This window comes from Charadrius vociferus, unplaced genomic scaffold (genome assembly GCF_000708025.1).
Source record: "Charadrius vociferus isolate BGI_N301 unplaced genomic scaffold, ASM70802v2 scaffold858, whole genome shotgun sequence".
In the NCBI taxonomy this organism is placed as follows: domain Eukaryota; kingdom Metazoa; phylum Chordata; class Aves; order Charadriiformes; family Charadriidae; genus Charadrius; species Charadrius vociferus.
Genome location: NW_009649724.1, coordinates 2,994,799 through 3,015,672, shown reverse-complemented (window position 1 = coordinate 3,015,672; position 20,874 = coordinate 2,994,799). Strand labels below are relative to the sequence as shown.

The following is a 20,874-nucleotide window of genomic DNA, read 5'->3' as shown; positions in this document are numbered from 1 at the left end:
ACACTGGAAGAGGGGAGATTTAGATGAGGTATTAGGAAGAAATTCTTTGCTGTGAGGGTGGTGAGCCCCTGGGGCAGGTTGCCCCGAGAAGCTGTGGCTGCCCCATCCCTGGAGGTGGTCAAGGCCAGGTTGGACGGGGCTTGGAGCAACCTGGGCTGGTGGGAGGTGTCCCTGCCCAGGGCAGGGGGTGGAACGAGGTGGTCTTTAAGGTCTCTCCCAACCTAAACCATTCTATGATTTGCATTAGCTTTTAACCCCACTGATGAATGCATAAATTTTACTTAAACATTTGCACTTGCTGCCCTGACCCTCTCGGCTGGCAGAGCCGGGCAGGGATGAGCGCTGGGCACAGCAGCAGCTACATCCAGATGTCGTCCCTTCACTGCTGGAGTTGACCTGGCTGAGAAGACAGCATCAACAGCTTGCAGCGTGATACCCATTCTGCTGTCAGGCAGCTGCATGTATGTTTAGAAGAAAATAAGATAAAATATGGGGACGAGGGAGTTTTAAATAAGGTGAGAATGATGGAAACACCAAAACTTCCAAGCTCCACCTGGGATGACAGGACATGGACACATGAGAGAAGATGATGGGAACATAGGTATAGACACACCACAAGGCACAAGGCAGAGGAGAAAGTTTAGTACATTTATGTAGTGAATCCTTAATAGCCTTATTCCACAGAAGAAATTAATCTCTTTCAGCATTAATTATAAGTTTATTATCAATTAATTGCAATCAGCAGGGAAAAAAAAGAGATTTTAATGGAAAACACTACAGCTTTTCTCCTCTAAAAATTATACTTCCTCGTGCTCCCCGATTCCAATTACAGATAGGAACACTAAAAACACACGTGGGAACACAAGACTGCCCAAGACCTGCATGACAGCAGTATCATTCCCCCTTGCTCTGACGGATTTCAGAAACTCTCCACAATGAGGTACACGCAGCTTTCCGAGCGCTGAGCTGCAAAAAGCCACGACCTTCCAGCGGTTTTGCCATCGCTTGGTGGAGCGGCTTTGCCAGCAGCACCCAGACAGCGGGCGAGTATTTGGCTCAGGCTCTGGTGGCAATTGGTTTTGTAGAGGTATAGAGAAACGAGGGCGGGCTGAGCAGACCTCGCCCAAACATACCACGTGTATGGGGTTCGAAACGGTAACAACCATTTTTCCGCCCCCAAGAACGCCTGTTTCTGAACGGCAGGCTGGCAGACACCTAACGAACTCGAAGCAGGATTTACAACTCTCAACGTTGTGAACGAACTTCCCCGCTCGCCTGAAATGTTATAATCTAAACGATTCCGTATCAATCACCTCTTTACTAAAATTATACCCTAAGAGCAGCAGGTCACAGAGAAACGCAAGGGTGAAGGGGGGGCGGCTGCGGCATGGGGGACCGCTTTTCCGCACTTCGGAAAATTCAAATAATAACCCAACATGAGCTTACAGCCACAAAGGAAATGCTTCAAAGCCACTAACAGACCAACTGCTAAGTGATGGGAACTCACATTCTACCATCCTCCAGGTAGCGAGGCCAGTAGCGAACGCACACGGATTTACAAATGATTCTGTGGCAGTTGCACATATTTAAGTACAACACCCTCTTTACCCCGTGCCCCAAACATGCTATGATCTACTCAGCGCTTAACCACAGAGAAGAAACAAGGTTTCATCAAAGTAAGGAGGCACCACTGTCCTTTAAAATAAACCAAACAAAAAACCCCTTTGAAAATTACTTGCCCGAGGTTAGTAAAACAAAACACACAAACCCCCCTTTCGGAATGACTTGCCTGAGGTTAGCTGCAGCAGCAGAAGCTTAGGCAGATATACATCTCCATTTTCTTAAGTTTCATTGCTTGGACACATCACTGAAGCTGATTTTTAATTTTAAGTGACCAAAGCACAGAAGCATGTTTTTGTTAACACTAATTGCCAGGAAGAAATGATTTTTAGGTCCAAAACCCAAGAAACTGTGTTCGAAAAACAGAAACAACAACCAACCATCAACCCAACCCCATAACCCCAGTGACGGTTGCCACGCAACAGACCATGCATCTATCGCATCATTTACAAAATAACAGAAACTTAGAAGCATGGAAAGAATTAAAGATATGGCGTACTCTGCACTGCTTCCATTACAGACCCATTTATCTTGACACCCTAGAATGACGCAAAAAAATGTGAATGGTATTTGGAAAATATCACTAAGATATAGGAAATACCCTCCAGGAGCGGCACTCGAGGATGGTCTTTCCCACGGGAATGAGCTCAGCCGCCCCCACAGTCCATTCCCCTTGCATCCCCCCCAGATTTATCAGAGGATGTCGGAGAGAACATCTCTGGGGGTTATAGAATAAAAGACATGAACGTTTCAAGGAAAAAGGTATGCAAGCGGGGATGTTAAAGATGTAGCTGACCAAAACTCAAGGAAAGAGGGTGGAAAGGTGAAATGTTATTTCGAAAGCACATGGAACAGAAGAATGCTAAAGCATCTCTACACACATGCTATTTATTTTGATGTCGTTTCTGTGCCTTGAGAGTGCCTTTTCTTTACCAACCAGCTTGTCCTACCTTTTATGTCCAACGAGTGTGCTGTTTGGAAGTGTAGGTGCTCTTCCAAGGCCTATGAACTTTATCTACACGCAAGTCCTTCAGGTTTGAGGCATCGTAACTGCGCGCCTTTGTCTCTCTCCTGATGCTTGCTTAGCCACCTAACGTCTGACATTACCTGTTGATCAAAGGAACTTTGCAGCCTGCAAGAAGATGGCACTGGATGAAACTGCTTTGGACTATCTGTCCCAAAGGGCTGTCAACTTTCCCAAGTAAACAGGCACTTCATTATTCCTTTTAAAAACTTACCCATGTAAACTTCTCTACATGGAATAGACACGAAAGCAGCTAAGAAAAACAGGAACATCCACCACAATCCTCCTCTTACTTTGGATCTGAACCAAGCCCAGCTCTTGGAGAAGTTGTAAAACAAGCAAAAATTGTAGACAAACTGCTCCTCTGCAATGCGTTGACACGTGCTTAGTTACGGGGCAGGATTCAATGTCTCGTCAGAACAAAGCCGACTGTCCTCTTCAATTTGTGGCCGGGCCCAGCCTTGTCTACAAAGCAGCACATGACAATCGGACGCCCTGCCAAAATGCATCACTTACAAAAAAAGACCATAATCACTATCCTGTCCTCTTAGATTTCAACAGCGATTTTCACTTTTGCTTCAGAGCTAAGCGGAACACAATTTGGGTACCAGAAGATTGATGTCTCTAATCCAGAGCTTGCCTTCAGAAGGCAAAATGCCCAAAGGACATGACATTAACAAATGACCATATAATCGTAAAAGCTTCCGTTGCCTAAAGAAACCAACTTTCATGGCAGCCCATTCATGCAATACTGCACTTTATGCTAAGAAATAATTTTCCCTCTTGCTCATCATCCCTTCCTAGACCAGGGCTACACTGACCATTCACTTCAGCTGGCAGGTTTCCACCCCAGAAAAACATCTGCAGAGCACACGAAAGTGCTGCTGGAGCTCATGGGTGAAGCCACTAACAGAGAGCACAGCAAGATTCTAGGTTGGAGCAACCTGGGCTGGTGGGAGGTGTCCCGGCCCAGGGCAGGAGGTTGGAACAAGATGATCTTAAAGGTCCCTTCCAACCCCAACCATTCTGTGTTTCCATCTTTGGTACCCTGGAAGGACAGCTTGAAACGCACCTAAATTTGCAGCTGCTGAAGGAATGTGCTTTAGCACAAGCAGTGCCATGACAGTGCTTCTCTCTGCAGTGGTGCTCAATAAATAAATCATTCAATTCCAAATAGAACCCTGTTACTGCATCTCAAGCATCCAGAGTCAAGAACAAGAACGAACCATGCTGACCCCGTTTCCTTCACAATACATATCTAAATAGAGAAAAAAAAAACAAAACAGACAGTCACAAATGGAGAAATTAAATACCAAAGTTTAAGAACTATGGTCATTTTTCATCTCGTGTTACCAGTTACACACAAGAGTACTGGATCTGCTCTGCGGCTGGGAATGGAGTGAAGGACACGTCCCATCAGCTGGCCACAGAAATCCCAGAGCCCCGATGAGGCACGGATGCCGCTGTAGGTCAGTGCAATGCTGCTCCTGGATTCATCACACCCTCCTGGGCAGCAGAGCAGACAACAGCTAACTTCTGCACTTCCATCCCACAGTCCCAAAGAGCAAATGGCCAAAGCAAGCAAATGGCACAACTCTTGGAAGTCTTCCTCCTAGATCCCACTGCAGACGTCGTGCCAACTGCAGGCTTCGGAACAAAAGGCAGCAAAAACAACGAGACAAAAATCCTCTTTACCTCAAAAGTGCTACTTCCCTTCTCACATGTCTAAACAGCTCGTGTGAATTAAGGCAATATGCTTTTAAAACAGGAAAAGGACACAGCACTCCACAGCGTTAATCCTGTTTGATGGGAGTGCTGCCCTACCCGAATCAGTGTTCTGCGGCAAAACTCCAAAAAACAGTCAGTCACATCCTTGCCCTCAATGATTATTATCCCAATCAATGAATGAATTTATCCTTTAGTATTATCATAACAGCTACAGAGTAATAGATGTTAATTATGCAGTTCTTAAAGGCTTCTAATGCAATTCAATACCTTCCCTCTTTTCCCTACAGATTTCAGTTTACTTTCAAAAAGCCTGGATGAGACCCAGGTTTTTCAAAGACACTACACCTTTGGCAGTGCTTTGGCATCGCCTGAGCTTTGAACACAGCCCAACAGCCCTTCTCTGGCTGCTTGCCAGCTTCATACATTCTTTATTAAGCCACATCACTATTGTCACTTCATTTTTATTTATCGCTGTTGAGAGCAGAAGGCATGTCGTATATGACCTAAGATCAACCATTCGAGCACAGAACATCAAGTGATGGATTAGCATTGTGGAAAAACGGATTTTAAATTGCTTTCTTTTGACTAACGTAAAACAGCCCTCCTCACCTGAGAAATGCTTTGGACAGAGGTTTCAGCATATGTGAACATCTGGAAGGATAGGCTAAAAATATGCAATCCACAAAGGTCAGGTTTTAAAAAGTTTTTGGGGACTTACAAATAAATACCCAGTATCACAAGAGGGATTTTCCAGCACTTGCAAGCACATGAGGTACCTGACACTCACTGGCAAACCTGTCGGTGGAAGTTACATTCCTCTGGGCATTTGGTTGCAGTCATCTTCAGAGAAGAGGTACCAAGTGTTGTCAGAAAAGAAGTACAGAAAACAAGCTGGGGGGGAGAGGCCGTGATGGTGACCAGCATTTTAATGCATTTTAAACCAGAGTAACTTTCCGGAGCCCTTCTGAGCAGACAAAGCTTTAGGACACACCGAGGGTCCCTACGCGCCGTTTGCGGAAAGCAGCCAGCGCTAGGGAATCGGAGCGTACCCCTGCAGGGCAGCGCGTGGTCATTCTACACCTGCTTCAGCTCAGCTGCTCCATCACGGAAGTATTCCGCCGCCCACGGGGTGGATTTGGGTTTCACCCTTGGTAGGACTCATCCAGCAGCTCCACGGACACCAGACCTTGGGTGGAAGAGGGGCTGAGAATGCCTGGGTAGGGGCAGGAGGCTGCAGCCGGGCTGCAACAGGCATAATGTGAAACTTTACCTCAATTTACTGGTCCATAAAAGGACTCAGTAACTGCTTCTGTTTAGCAAAACCTTCTTTAAACAACAAAGGCAGAAAATTCTATGTTAGGAAAGGAGAAGCAGGTTAACGTGGATTCTGAAAACAGATTTTGCGTTGGGTAGGATCCAACTTGGATGCTCCACATAGATCTATCCCATTAACAAAGATGAGACCGGCTTTTCTCTCTTTTTTGGTAATATGTATATTAAACACACACAAGTATATACATATGTGTGTGTGTGTGAGAATTTGGCCGTTAAAGGTCATCTGTTTAAAAACCTGTAGCTTTTCATGGGAGGAACGTTAGTAGCACTTGCTCAGTAATTGTTCTCCAGGGGTTTGAGCTTCAATCACCCAAGACGAAACTATTAATATATGAAAGAGCAAGCCTATAAGACAAAAAAACAATCATGCAAAAGGTTTTTGAATATTTGACTCAAAAAATCCTACTGCAAGCAATTTGTGGGTTTCAGGATGGACCATCACAGGCAGACAGAACCAGTAAACCACACTTTAGACGTCAGTACCCTGAGTAAGACATTTGCTTCGGTGAAAATATATTCCGCTCCCCTCTCCCCGCAAACCACCCAGGATGGGGAGTCCTGTCTGTTCTTCTGACTTGGATCCCATTTATTCCTGGCATTCTCACCGCTGCCCTTGAAGCACTTATTATTGCAACCACGCTTCCAGCTGCGGAGCTGCCTGCAGAGCTTTGCAAATACTGCTCTTCAAACAGAAGATACCAAAGCTTGAATCTCCTGCAAGGCAGAGCTGGGAGATACGAGCGGGATAGATTTGCGTAAATGCCTCCATCTCCTACATCAGAGACCTTATTCTATCAATCAAAACGAACACAGCACAGACAGCGATGGCTGCCCCGAACAAAAAACAGGAACAGGGCAAAGTACCGGGCATCCCGTACAACAAAGCCGTGGGCTCAGCGTACTGCCAGCGCGGGGTCTGCAAATGTGAGCAGGAAAAGGGAGAAAGTCCATGCTTGGACCACGAGAGCTTCCTGCCTTGGAAATGTCCCTAACATTGCAGGAGAAAGAAGCTTCCTTGGCCGGACGTTGGCACTATCCCATTATTGCAGGAAACAGAGAAGGTAGTGTGGCTCGGTCCTGAGATGGCAACAGTCAGTCTGTGTTTAAGGGTTCATCAGGAGATTTAGTCCTACGGTTTTTTTTAAACATCACTCACGCTCGTGTAATCTTTCTGGTTTCTAGTGCCTGTCATTTCTGTTTCAATAATCTACCTGCGAGAATGAAAACAAAGAAGAAAAGGCAGAAGAGACAGACCGAATTTAAGTTCTCCCTTAGAATGTGAACATTTGCACAACCGGTCTCTTGTTGTCGCGTTGGTGTTCAAAATTTCACCAAAAAAATGATGTTTGAAGTGTTGAAGTACTGCAAATCTCACGTTGTAACTAGTACTGCTACTGTAATTAGTACTTTTGATTTTTCTTTCATTTTTCAGAAGAAAACCTTAGCTTGGCCATTCTTATGTTGCAATATTTAAATACGTACGCAGTGGCTGTGATGCCACAACAACAAATCCAACTACATTGAAAAGGTGTATTTACAACTTGACAAAACATGCTGGCCGGAGTAGCCCATTCCAAGCTTTTTGCAGGCTCTCACTTTTGTTGATTTATTCTCAACACACATAGTAACCCCTTTTAAACGTGTTGCAGACCTTGTAAATTCTTTGCTTATTCCCGTGGAAGTTCGCAAGGATTGCAAACGCTGTCAATGGACCTCCACAGCCGACAGGTCCAGCGTAAACTCAGAAAGGGCTCAGACATTCCCTGTGGTCCTTTAAATACTGCGGTTATTGTAAAGGCTTGGAAATACAGTCTGCGGGGTTCAGAGGGTTCACAGGTACACTCCTCACACCACACCTTTCAGGATTTTATGCTTCTCGGTTTCCTACACAAAAAACAGTCCCTAGCATTCTTTAGAGACATTTTCCTCCCTAGCAAAAACGCACGTGCCGTGCTGTCTGTGCTCTGGCAAAGTGCAAGCTCAAAACATTATTCCTTTTCCTAAAAATCTCTCCTCGCGTTTCAAGCGTTAATAGATTGTTTAAAAGTCTTCTTTCCATCCATCTATCCCTTCCTTTATCATAGAAAGGGAATTTGTTTACTTTTATTTTAATAATAGCAATCTTTCAACAACAGTAACTGGACATGTCCCGAAAGCAATCTTCTAGAAATGAAAGTTAAACAGTATAATCTTCCATGGGAAAAAGGAAAATCCACCTACATTGTTCTAAAAAAACCCAAAACAAACCCAAACCCTCCTATCAGCAGCTCTTCCCAATAAAATTTCAAACTATACCTTTGTCATTTGCTAGTTTTCAAGCTTAAATTTGTTCAAAGAAACCAGAAGAAGAATCCTATCTTTCCACTTTTCAGAAACACTCGGAGCAGCTCTCTGTATATTCCTACTTCTTCTTAAGAGCCAATAAACTGGATTAATTTTTTGAGGCCTCTGAGTAGAAGAAAAGCTGAATAGAGACTTAAAAAGCCCCTCTGAACCTCACATAAAGCTTGTCTTTCACAAGCTGACTCGCAGCAGAAATGTGTCACAAATACAACTCTAAAAAATATTTTTTCTCAAACCTTATCTGGGAAGGTTTTGCAAAATAGGCATCAAACAATAATTCTCTTTACACCGCTAAAATTATACTTACAGATGGGAAAGACTGGGATAGAATTTCCTTCATGTAAATGCCGATCTGTAGTCTGCCAAACACAGCTAAGGCTGAGCTGGATGTTTTAAATGTCTAATGTTCAAAAGCTTTGGTTTGTTGTCTGCTACAGAGTGAAATGACAAATTAAATGTCTTTTTATGGACCACACAACGCACAGATTGTGTCTGCACAGTCCAGACTGGGCAAAGCACAGCAGTATAATGCACTCAACCCCAAAGCTAGAGTTTTATCCTATTTCTCTACGATCTGTAATCTAAAATTGCTGGGATGGCCAAACGCCCTTGCTTTTCATCTGTTTTTGCAACAAATCACAAGTATCTTAAAGGTTTTAAATTTCTATGGCTTTAGCTTTAACTAACAGACTTTGTTTTCTCTGGGTCCATCGCAGAACCCAAGGGGGAGGTTGCCGGCTGCTGCAGCAGGCTCAACACCACTGCCAGTAGCACATCCCAAAGGCGAGCAAAGTGAAATTTGTTTTACAGGCCTTTTTTTCTGCCTCCTTCAGTATTTTTGGCCTGATACAGACGCATCCTGCCAAAATCTCTCCCCGCTGCACTATCATTCCATGAGCTATTTCACACCTCCCCTTCAACTCTAATGTGGAGCCAATCCCATCCAGACGCCGCTGGTATCCAACGCGTGACAGAATGGAATCTTTCCCTGGACATTAGGAGAGGCCGTGAGATGTCAGGGGTGAAGTATCTCCACGGTAGAAATGATGCTCAGCTGTGCAGCTCCTTCCATGCCTTTCCCCTCATTGAATCCAGATGCCACAAGTTTCGCAGCTTTGTAAGTATGTGAGAGACGGACACAGACTAACACGCGAGAGGTCAATCACAGACTTGGGGTGGGGAGAAATTCTATGTAGCTGGATGGTTTACTTAAAAAAGAAGAAGAAAAAAGGAAAAGGTGACTGGTTATATGCCCATCCTTTAAAGTGATGAGGCCAACTAACTTCATTTTAGTTTACTAACGCTCAAAAAGAAGGTAACAGAACTTGTTGGGCATGGTTCCCAGCTGCTGGATCTACTGGACATCTTCCTTAGCCACCGCACAGAATTCACCACGTTGTCCCCATCTCTGCACCGTGTTCTCAGAAACGTCCCTGCAGAGCAGCTGAGAGTCTGCCAAAGCGTCAGACCGGCTGCTGGAGAGCTGGGCTCCCTCGGAGCATCGCACCATCAGTGCCTTGCACGCTACGCACGGGCTGTTTGCTACTCCTGGGGCTTGCTCCTGCACCAACATACTCTGCAGGGTTTAAGGACACAATTATACCTGAAGGTGTCCCGTCAGTGAGGTAGGTAGAAAGAGCAGAAGTGGTATGTTTCAGGGTTAGAGAAAAACTGTTCCATAAAGCATTGTCATGTTCTAGAGGCAAACCTGAAATAGTCAGTCAGGAAATAATACAAGGTTCATCTCTGCATTAAGCACTGTGAATGCTGTCCGAAACAGGAGGACTCAAAATTTATTGATATTCCAATTTCCTTAAGTCCCCTGAAAAAACTCATTCTCAGTCACTGTACTGCTCTTAGTGGGGACACAGACATGTGTCCACCGTTAAATTTTGCAGTGCTGCTTGTTAGCTTGGATTGCTTTTCCGAAAAGCAGCTCTTTCGGATGAATCTGGCTACAGCTGGGTCAGAACAGTACCAGCAAAATGTCCAAACACCGGCAGTTTTGAGAGATGCTCACTTTCAGCCTCTCCTCCCCCTCCCAAGAGCGCTATTTATACAAAGATGTAAGTGCATGTGTGTACGTGCACCGTAAAAGCTGACAACAGAGGGGAATTATTCTGTGTTTCTATCACACTAACTCCACTGCTGTAGCCCAGCCCGTGCCAAGCTCCACCTCCAAACCAGAGCAGGATGCTTTGCTCAGATGCTCAGAACAGCTTACACCAGCACACGCACAGAGTTCGGACAGAAGAGCAAGTCCACTGCAAATTCACATTTCTGTGGGTACTAATGCCACTATGCCGGAACAATCCGACAGCAAATACTTCCCCACCCCACACAATTCAAATGTAGGTAACACGTGTGTGTCTGTTCCATACGCCTCCTTCAAGTGCCTGAGAAATGTCAGCAGAATCACTCCAAGAGCTTTAAAAAGAGAGGCAGACTCCATGGTGATTCCCATTAACGCTCAGCAGAAATCGGTAAGATGGATGCTCAAGAAGTGCTGAGATAAATCATGAAAAGAACGGCTATGCTAAGAACGGAAAAATGACCAAACACAGGCATTAACCCTCAACTGAATTTGTCAACACAGTATGTCTCCTACAAACAACAATTTCATTCAACGTATTAAAATATGACAGCATATGACGTAGCACGTTACAAAGTCGCTATCCCCGTATTAGCAGATGGGGAATCTGTGGTACGAAGCAGCAGCTTTATCTGCCCAAAGCATTTTGATACCGCAGTAGCAGAGGCAGCGAAAGCATTCCACACCAGATGTCTGGAGACATAACTGGGAAGAGATCAAGAATCCCCATCTCCTGGCTGCCAGCAGCACGCCTCGATCAACAAAAACGCCGGCCGGCGTTCTGCCTCACTTTCTTCCCCTGTCTGTGTACCCGGTGCATCCGTGTGTCGGTGCGTGCTCCCCCCCACACTGCCAGACATACGTACACGTAGGCTGAGCGTGCCCGCTCGTGTCTCTAGGCTAATCGGTGTGCAGCTCTGCACAAACTGTAGCGAGGATTATTTGCTTAACAGACTCCTTTTTCTCCCTTCGACGCTCCTTGTCTTTTCTTAAAATTAGCCGGTCGCAGTACCACAGACAGCATCCTTTTGAGGACTGAGCTAAGTGGAAAAAACCTACACCCGCCACAGAAAAGTGTCGTATCGAAATATTACGAGGCTGTGCCGCCAAACATAATGCAATACAGGCTGGAAAACAGGGCGCGGGGGAGAAAACATGGCATTTACCTGACAAGAGATCTGTACAAGGTAGACCAGTTCCTTGGATTCACAGCCGTTCCTCGTTACTTCATTCTGTTCCTCCGGGAGCGAAAGCTACACCAAGGGGAGGGGGTGGAGAGAGAGAGAGAGAGAGAGAGAAAGAGCAGGTCAGTGAGCAGGGATAAGCCAGGCATGTAATAATGCACAAAGCACAACATCCACAGCAACTTGCTCCAAGACATGCTGAGTATCAGGGAATCAGGGAAGCGCTCGGCTGTCTGGAGCTGTCAGATAGAAAATATTCAGCATTCACAGCTTACACAGACCCTCCAACGCCATTGGATTTTGGCATCTCACCTGACAGTTTAAAAATAAAAATATGGTTCAAAAATAAAACAATCATAGGAAGGCAAACTGTTCAAGCCAGGGATTAAACCTCTAGCTTAGAAGTCTGCAAAATTAATTGTTCGCCGAGAATACCTCTATAAATATTCATATATCAGATAACAGTGATTCCCCACACATACACTTTATTCAGTTTTTACTTTAGATGTTCAGGCAGACATTAGATAATAAAACCCATCTCCTAATTTCAGTGTTGTCAACCAATTTGCCACAACAGAGAGCTTTATGGCACCGTTCATTACGTACAGAGTCATGAAGTACAACATCAGGATGTGCCTGTTTTCAGAGTAGTGAGGTGAGATATAACCGCGTCATCCCTCTATGTGTACCGAGCACCATGACTAGTCCTTCTTCTAGTCCTGCCACTCCCACTAGTCTTGATATCCTCTGTTTAAAATGGTACATTTAACCATTTTCGCTGAAAACAGAAGTTACAAACTGATCATAAGCAATTAAAACTCCTCGCAGAGCAGATAAAACCCCGAAATGTCTTCCAAAATGCTGGTTTATCACAGAGAGAGAGAGATGCTCACCCAGCGCAGAGCCCCGGGAAAAGAAAACCCCAAAACGCTCCCGTAAAGGTGCACGGGAGAGGGTGAGGTGTCTGTGCCTCTCTGCCACGCACAGCTTGTACGAGGGACGTGAAATGGCACAGCAAAAGCACTGCCGTACCTGCCAGAAGAGTTACTCACTGTCTTCCTTAAGCAGAAACGATGCCAGCTTAAAAATAGAAAGTGCTGAAGAGTAGCCCAGGACTTTTTACACAAAGGTCTTTTGGAACAACACTTTCTCTCTTGGAAAACGTGTACATAAAAATTTAATTCTGTAACAATATCGTAATCAACTAAGACCAAAAAAAAAAAATCCCAACAACAAATGAAAGCAGAAACAAACCTAAGAGCGAGGCGAAAAATCACAAATTGCTGTATTTTCATGAATGTAAGCATGAGAAAATCAGACCCACGTGATTAGAGGCACGTACCCCTGAGAAAAAGGGAGATAAACAAAATTTGCTTACATATAAACAACCCCTGATACCCAGAGCGAATTTAACTTTGCATTTTGCCAGTATCTCCTGGCCATAACTTCCTGAATACGCGCTGCAGGCTCCTCGTCACTCCTGTGGGCTCCGTTCCCCCGAAACGCCAGCGGATGGGCCAACGCACAAACGCAGCAGCTCCCTAAACAGATTCGAGGCGGATTCTGCGCAACACAATGCAGGGTAAGAAAAGGTACGGGTCAAGTTAAAAGAAAGGTTGAAGTGCATCATCTTTCCTCTTACGCATATCATAACTTACACTACTTCGGACTTAAGTCAAGGTGAGGATGTACACGAACTGTCCAGAAGCAGCAAGCGAGGTCCCTGTGTGGAGGATCACTAAGTTACAGCAAACCTTTGCAAGCGCGTACCTTCTGGAGGATTAACCTACTGATTTCAATTCATGGACTCTACACCCAAGTAATTAGTTTCCATGTCAGTGCTTCTGCATGTCCCCATTTAGACAAACTCACGGGAGCGAGAAGTGACGTTTTATACCCATTATATTCCCCTACATACATGCAACTGTCTTATTTCAGAGTGCAGTGGTAAAAGCTAACAGAACGACTGTTCCTGCTCCTGCAGCATCATTCCTCCCAAACGCCAAACCTGCCTGCATTACCTGTGCTTTAAGCAAACCAGTCCACCGAGAAACCACCTCACGTCAGAGGTGTGGAGCCTACGCTGACTTAGGACATAGCCCAGGAAGACCACACCAGAGAGCAGCAAAAGCCTGTGGAATAACTCTACGACTTCTCGGAGTCTATGTCAATATTCCACGTAGCATCTCCCAAGCTTGGATCTAAATTCCTCTGAAAACGGCACACTGATTGGGAGCCAGTAGACAGCCACAAAGTCTCCGGGTCCTGCCCGTGATTTGGTTCGATCTGCATGCATGAAGTGCAACACACGAATTATCGCCACAAAACCTGCTGTGAAGCAACGGACAAATTGCACATACCTGTACAGAATGTAATGCAAACACACGGTCTCATCATGTGAAAAATGCGATTCATGGCCTCATTTCATTAAGTACATAAAATGAATACAGCTGCTCTCGACAGATTAAGTGCAAGGTCCTGCCTGTGGGTGGGGGCAATCCCAAGCACAAACCCAGGCTGGGCAGAGAATGGATGGAGGGCAGCCATGAGGAGAAGGACTCGGGGGTGTTGGTGGATGAGAAGCTCACCAGGAGTCGGCAACGTGCGCTGGCAGCCCAGAAAGCCCCTGGCAATGCCGGGCTGCATCCCCAGCAGCGTGGCCAGCAGGGCGAGGGGGGATTGTGCCCCTCTGCTGCGCTCTGCTCTGGGGAGACCCCCCTGCAGTGCTGCCTCCAGCTCGGGGGGTCCCACCAGCAGAAGGAGACGGAGCTGTTGGAGTGGGGCCAGAGGAGGCCCCGGAGATGCTGGGAGGGCTGGAGCCCCTCTGCTGGGAGGACAGGCTGGGAGAGTTGGGGGGGTTCAGCCTGGAGAAGAGAAGGCGAAAAAGGGGAGACCTCAGAGCCCCTTCCAGTGCCTAAAGGGGCTCCAGGAGAGCTGGGGAGGGACTTTTTACAAGGGCACGGAGCGATAGGATGATGGGGAATAGCTTTAAACTGGAAGAAGGGAGATTTAGATGAGATATGAGGAAGAAATTCTTTGCTGTGAGGGTGGTGAGCCCCTGGGGCAGGTTGCCCCGAGAAGCTGTGGCTGCCCCATCCCTGGAGGTGTTCAAGGCCAGGTTGGACGGGGCTTGGAGCAACCTGGGCTGGTGGGAGGCGTCCCAGCCCAGGGCAGGGTGGTGGAATGAAATGTTCTTTAAGGTTCCTCCCCATTCTAACCATTTTACAATAATATTAAAACTATTAGACATTTGCTATAAAGTATAAGCAAGGTAAGCCTCATTAGCAGAACTGCCCTTTTCTGTTTACATCACAACCTGTCCATCCCACAGGTGGGTGGCAGCATCTGGCAGAGTGGTCCAGGCAGGAGGAGAAGGTGACAGCCAACTGGAGCTCCCCAGCACGGCAGGATGTGCTGGGGCAGACGGCCATGAATTAGCCTCACAGGCACACATGAACCTCAGCAGGTTTCATCTCAAACATAGAGCACATCTGTAGACATCTCGAGGAGAGAAGAGGTGGCAAGAATGCTGAAGAAGAGTCTTTGCCAGGAGTTTTAAGTCAGTGGAAAGGCTGATGCTTTTCCTGGCAGAGGATGTGTCATTGTTCCAAGGAAACCTGGTAATCTTTTTATGTTTTTCCAAGATGGAATTTAAGGTTAACTCCCTGGCGACCGCAGCCAGGCACACACAACTGACGCTTCTGCCGCTCATACTCAGCTGTAGCAAAAGCTCATTAAATTTCCAAACCACTATGAAATCTGATAAATTTTTTCTGAGAGTATTAGGAACAGACTACTTCCCCCCCCCAAACCACCACACTTCTAATGTCTGGTTGATGTCTGTCCTCTTGTTAATTTATGATGTTTGTGCAATTTAGCAAATCAGACGAGGCAAAAACCACAGGACAAATGCCACCTTTATGCATCGCTCTGGAATGTATGTATTGGGTGAAAAGTATGTCTGATGGCCAAGAGCAAGAAACATGATGCTAATTTTCCTGTGAAATATTGCTATGTTTTATTTAAAAAGAAAAATTCTGGGGCCCAAATATCCTTGGGAGAATTCCTGAAGAAATGAAAAGCCTTAGCACTGATCAAACTCAGAGATGCAGACTCATTATAAGAAAAAGCTTTTATTACCTCTTAGCTCCGGTCTCCTAATAGACAATTCTTTCAGAATCTCCCAAATTACCCTGGTAATTCAAGGCCCACTTCATCTTCATTTAGCCGAGTCCATTACTTACATCAGTTTGACTTGTAACGGGGCACCTTCAAGACCTGTTTTTTTTATGTATTTGAAGCTATTTTTTTATTATATTTGAAATTTCACGTTGGCAAATCTTTTTTACACAGGGAAACATTTTCTAAGCAATTACTCTGACAGCATAAATGTATTTATCCGGCCTTTTTTCCTCTCTCTCCAGATTCATCTTGCTAAATGTACTAATTACACTCCCACACAGTTCCCCATCTTCTCCTGCTTTCGCCTTTTCATACTGAACTGTGGCTTCAGAGCAGGAAAAGAACATTTCCGACATAGTGGCTTCTTTGCACATGCACAAATATCCTGAAGCAATGATGAAAGTAAAGACAAGACAGACGTGTTTAAAGAATATTTTTTATACCCGAAACTCCATTTCTTCACTGCTATTTGAAATCATCCCTTTGAAAACTCAAAAGCGGTACCCAAGAGCAGCAAAAAAAAAAAAAAAAAAAAAATTAAATAGAGTTCAACGAGACAAAAAAGGGAAATGCATCTCCTGTAATGTCACACAGATTAGTACGTCACGGCGTGACAAAATCACTGGCTGCACGGAGCGCGGTCTAGTGTATATTATCTCCAGCCCACCGACGAAGCCCGGCGGAGCTGGCGCACTCGGCTGCAGTCAGCACCGGGGCGAGAGGTGCGCAAGCACAGCGCTCCCAGCGCTGCTGGGGTTTCCTCTCCGTTTTCTAAAGCGCGTAGATACAACAAGCGTGTAGAAGCACTGCATAGATTCATCCTGGCCCATGGAGTAGGCTAATATCGGCACTGAGGTTCGCAGCATAGTTCAGCTTTGTATTTGGATGCTGAAATTAAACTCAAGTGCACCTCTGCAGTAAAAAGGCAAAATGTTCCCACGAAGATTTCCTGGGTTTCCTCCGTGGGTTGAGCAGAGTACAACAGAAAACATCACGGGAACACGCAAGGAGGATACTAGCCATAGAGGTGAAATTAAACACTGGCTTAAACTCTCTTCCCAGCAGACACAAGTTCACATCAAATCGCAGGTGTACTCAGAAGGCCGAATTTTATGCAAGTACAAGCACTAAGTAAATTTTAAAGGCTGTGGGATGTGTATTTTGCCTGTAGTTACTTTCAGAACTATTTTAAGCTTGCAAATCACACGAGAATTTTTTTTCCTATGGAAGCACGATTATTCAGGAGTCAGCATCCCTTCAACGGAGCTTCACCTTCAAGACTAATAAATCCTACCATCGTTTATAAATATGCACAGCTAGAGAAAAGGGCAGATGCTAACTCCACAGCAGGATCCTTGAGGTGCTTTAATCATACCGGATGCAATAACAGGTCCATATGTGCCTTATATGCACGAGATCAGGTCTCCTTTGGGTTCTTTTGTTATTTTGTTTTTAATATAAGCTTCCAATGAGGTCATGCACGCGTGCTGCGCATCTCAGTACTTCCGAGGGAGGCTGGAACAGCTGTGACACTCCTTGAGCTCCTTCACAAATCAAAACTATTGCAGAGCAGAACTTTAAAGGCAGAGGAGAACTTTAAAGACAGAGAAGAGTACGCTGGGCACCCATGCCGACCAGAACATGTGAAAAACAGAGCTCCTGCGGTGTGACTCGCTGCTGCAACTTTTAAAACACACATCCACCTGCGCTGTCTCGTAGGGGTTGGCCAATGGCATCACTGTGAGGCAGCAGAGAAGGAGGAGGGCATCTCATGAGATTTAATTACTCCCGGATTTGGCATCTGATTTAGCGGTTGATTCCAGAATGTAATCCTGGACGAAGGTTCCCGCGGCTGTTCGCACTGCTGCTCACAGGTTTCCGCTAGTGGCATGCCTTTGGAGCCGGCAACGACCCCGGCTCAGGCAAAGCAGAGAGTATCCCCGAGAGACGGTGGAGAGAAAAACACACAGCACCTCCGTGCCAGCAGCAGCCAGCTTCCGACTGAAACGCAACAACAGCTTTTAGCACTAAAAAGTTATCAGTGTCGGTCTGACGGGTGTTGATTTCCGTGACATTGCTCTAGCTGAGAATGATGATTTTGTTTTCTTGGTGATGAATATCCCCCTTGGGTTACAACACAGTTCTCCCTCGGTGCTTGTGCACACCAGGTCCCGAAGCATCCCCTTGTTGGGAAGGACCTGCATACCTGCAACAATACGGGGTACCGGGGACGAGATGCTCATGTAACTACACGCCAGGAAAGCCTCCACCGCAAACACGGCAGCTTCCAACCTGATGGTTTTAAGTTTACCACTGGAGTGGAACTGCCCCGCACCAGTCACAAGTATTAAAGGTGGGCAATTAGACAAGTGGTAAAAGATAAGGCATGTTAAGGAATATTAAGGAACTAAGACAGCAATACAAACTAAACGTGAAACCAGGCGAAACACTTGCCCGGTGCCACATTTCTGTTGCACACAGCCAGAGGAGGTGGAAAGCAATTCCTCGTGACTTCTGCCCTTCCCAGTCTGACAGTGTTCTGGGGAAGTGGTTCCATGCCATGCTACACTGCTACTGTAATGCTGCTCTCGGCCACGAGGCACAGTGGGATCCAGTTCGTGCCTCTCTGAAGACGGAATGAGGAGAAACCTTGAGAGAATTTGACTCTCACTGCAGTCAGAAATGCGCGACTTGGAAAGCTCTCACGTTCAATCCCTGATTCCAGGTTGAGCTGCCAACGCAGGCAGCTGATGTATATGCTGCTGGAGTTTGTTTTAATTCTTAAGCCGAGTATATTTGATTCCTAAGCTTGTTGAGACATAAAATCTCAGAATTGTATCAGAGATACTTTTCCCAGATTTTCCCGTATTAAGTTGTAAATGTTTTCTCAAGTGGTCTCACCCTTTTATTTCCTCTAAATGTGTAAGAAGGTCAATCTTCATAAGCAATGAAATATTCATAAAAACTTCTTAGATGCAGCCATTCGGGACTCCATTAGGCAAAAACAACTTCTTAGGGTCTGAAAACAGAATGTTTTCATGAAGTTTAAATATCTGATGTTATTAAAAACAAACTAAGGAACACCCCCTCCGTGAGGCTGCATGCAGAGCAGCGCCTCGGGCACTTGACAATTGGCAAAGAGGACATAACATCCTGGAACGCTCCATAAGCTGAATTTGCCACCTGTGGGGTGTCTGGTTGGAATTTAGTGGGTTTGTCTTTTGCCTTTAAAGCTCTATACAAACTGACCATTGAGAAAATCCCTCACCCCATGCATTCCAGGCTATAGAAATAATGGCTATCAGAGAAACTAGACCCAATGCATTATTAGAGATAGAATTTTTGTCATTAAAGCCACTAGGGCTGAAAACTGCTTTTCACCTTAGTTGGGCGAACCCTGGATTTTCCAGCTCCTTCATATGAAACAGAATCTATCTCACTTGTAAAGCAATCTGGGAAGACGTGGGAGAAATACAGAACTACTACCAGATTTGCTTCACTGATTTCTTTCCTGCATGGTTTGCTGCTTCCACGATGACCTCATTTTCTTGTCTCTTTCTCATGGGGGAAACTACTTCCAGTCCCTGGGGTTTCAGAAGACAACAATGAAACATGACACTAAGCAGTGGCTCTCAAACAAATGTTTGCCGTGGACACAGGGTGGCTGTGCTTTTGCCAGACATACAACGTGGTAATAAGTTACACGTGGTGACAACGTGCATGGAAAGTCCCTGCATTCGGTAATTGTGGCCACAGCTGGGCAATCACTGCCAGAGCGTATCTCAGAGTATGGATGGGTGCAGGCAATCCTGTCCCTTCTGCACGCTCATCCTCAAGAGAGCTTATTAGGCCATACCCAAGGCCACGCTAACCAGGCTCCAGCAGCCCCGAAGCACAGGAGTAAACGTGCACGTCCTCCGCTGCATAGACATGTGCTTCAGGCATTAAGAACTAGAAGATAAACAAACAGAATCTGTTACTGCCTCCACCTATTCCTTCTGACCACCAAGAGACAGACCGTGGGATCAAAAAAACAAAGGAAAAAGCCAGTTTTGCTAGCACACCTATGACGGAAATCAAACCCACGGCTATTGCAAAGAGAGCCCGTAGGGTAAGCCCAGCCCCAGAGACACGGCTGCATCTGGTTTCAGTAAATACAGAGCCTCTATTATGGCATGTTGTTGATTAAATGATTGTTTTCTTCTTTGGAGAAAACAGAGCACTCCACTTGGACAGGCACAGGAGGATGGGCGATGTCGTGCTCCACAGCCTCAGTATTTTCAGGGAGCACGCCGAAGCCTGGATGCCCCGACGCAGTGTACCTGGCCAACCGCGCTGGAGGAACGCAGTGACCAGTGCATTGCCGATGCCCTCCATGCGGCTCGCTGTACAGGCACCAGGGCTCACGAGGAAAGGACAGAAAGCAGTACGTGTAGCGCAGGCAGAAGGAAATGAAAATACCCTTGAGGTACACAAGTTACCTCTTTCAAATTCATTTTCCATAAAATATCGCATAAATGAAACGTTACCTTAATAAAAGCAGTTGCAAGGATGTGTTAAATGACTAAGGGTATAGGTTCCCAATAATACCACGCTGCTGACAAAATATAATTACAAAGATAGCAGCAATGCCAGGCACAGATACCTCCAGGTACAATAAACCAGGCCCCAAGCAGAGGGGTTTGATATGGTTTTGATGTAAAAGAATTTGAACACATTTTTGAGCATCTTTACAGAAAGTGCCTTTTAGAGTGCATCATGCAAACGGCATTTCTGGACCAGGCTGAGGATTTTGAACTTCTCGTTCTGTTTCAAACTTCAGAGATTTGGCTCTCAAGCTGCACAGGACTTGGTAGGAGTTTGTTCCCGGGATCTCCAGAGCATATTGAGCTGCTCCCTATGAATTCACAGCTTTTAAAATGTGAAAGATAAAAAAGAAAGAAACAAACAGAAACCCTGGCTACTCACAGAAGTGTGTGGTAAGGAATTAATGTAAGAAAAAAAAAAAAAAAAAAAAAAACAAGTCAAACAAATAGATTCCAAATAATTAATTCAAATCTCACAGCTGCTGAACTTCGTGTGTGAGAAGCAGTGCCACGCAAACTGTACAGTATTTTGAAAGCAGCCAGTCCAAACAGTCCTCCTTACTCTGCTCTGACTGTGCAGCCAAACACAAACACATAAATAAAACCAAAAAAGCTCTCAGTTTCTTTGACTTATGGCAAGTATTAAGCTCAGATTTTTGAGTAATGCAAGTACTGTATCACCAGCTCGTACTTGTCACGCTAACCAAAAACTCAAATGAAAGGTGTCACTCAGCCTGACAACTAACGGGGGGGGGGGGGGGGGGGGTAGAAAGGAAGCGC

At 45.5% G+C, this 20,874-nt stretch overlaps 1 protein-coding gene across 1 annotated transcript in view; it reads right to left on the bottom strand.

The window, feature by feature from the left end:
* Positions 1-20,874, bottom strand: part of ARHGAP32 (Rho GTPase activating protein 32) — a 152,610-nt gene that overhangs the window by 87,149 nt on the left and 44,587 nt on the right. The window contains exon 4 of the mRNA XM_009890807.1: positions 11,309-11,395. Within this exon, the coding sequence (XP_009889109.1) occupies positions 11,309-11,395 (87 nt within the window). The remainder of the gene's footprint in view (positions 1-11,308; positions 11,396-20,874) is intronic.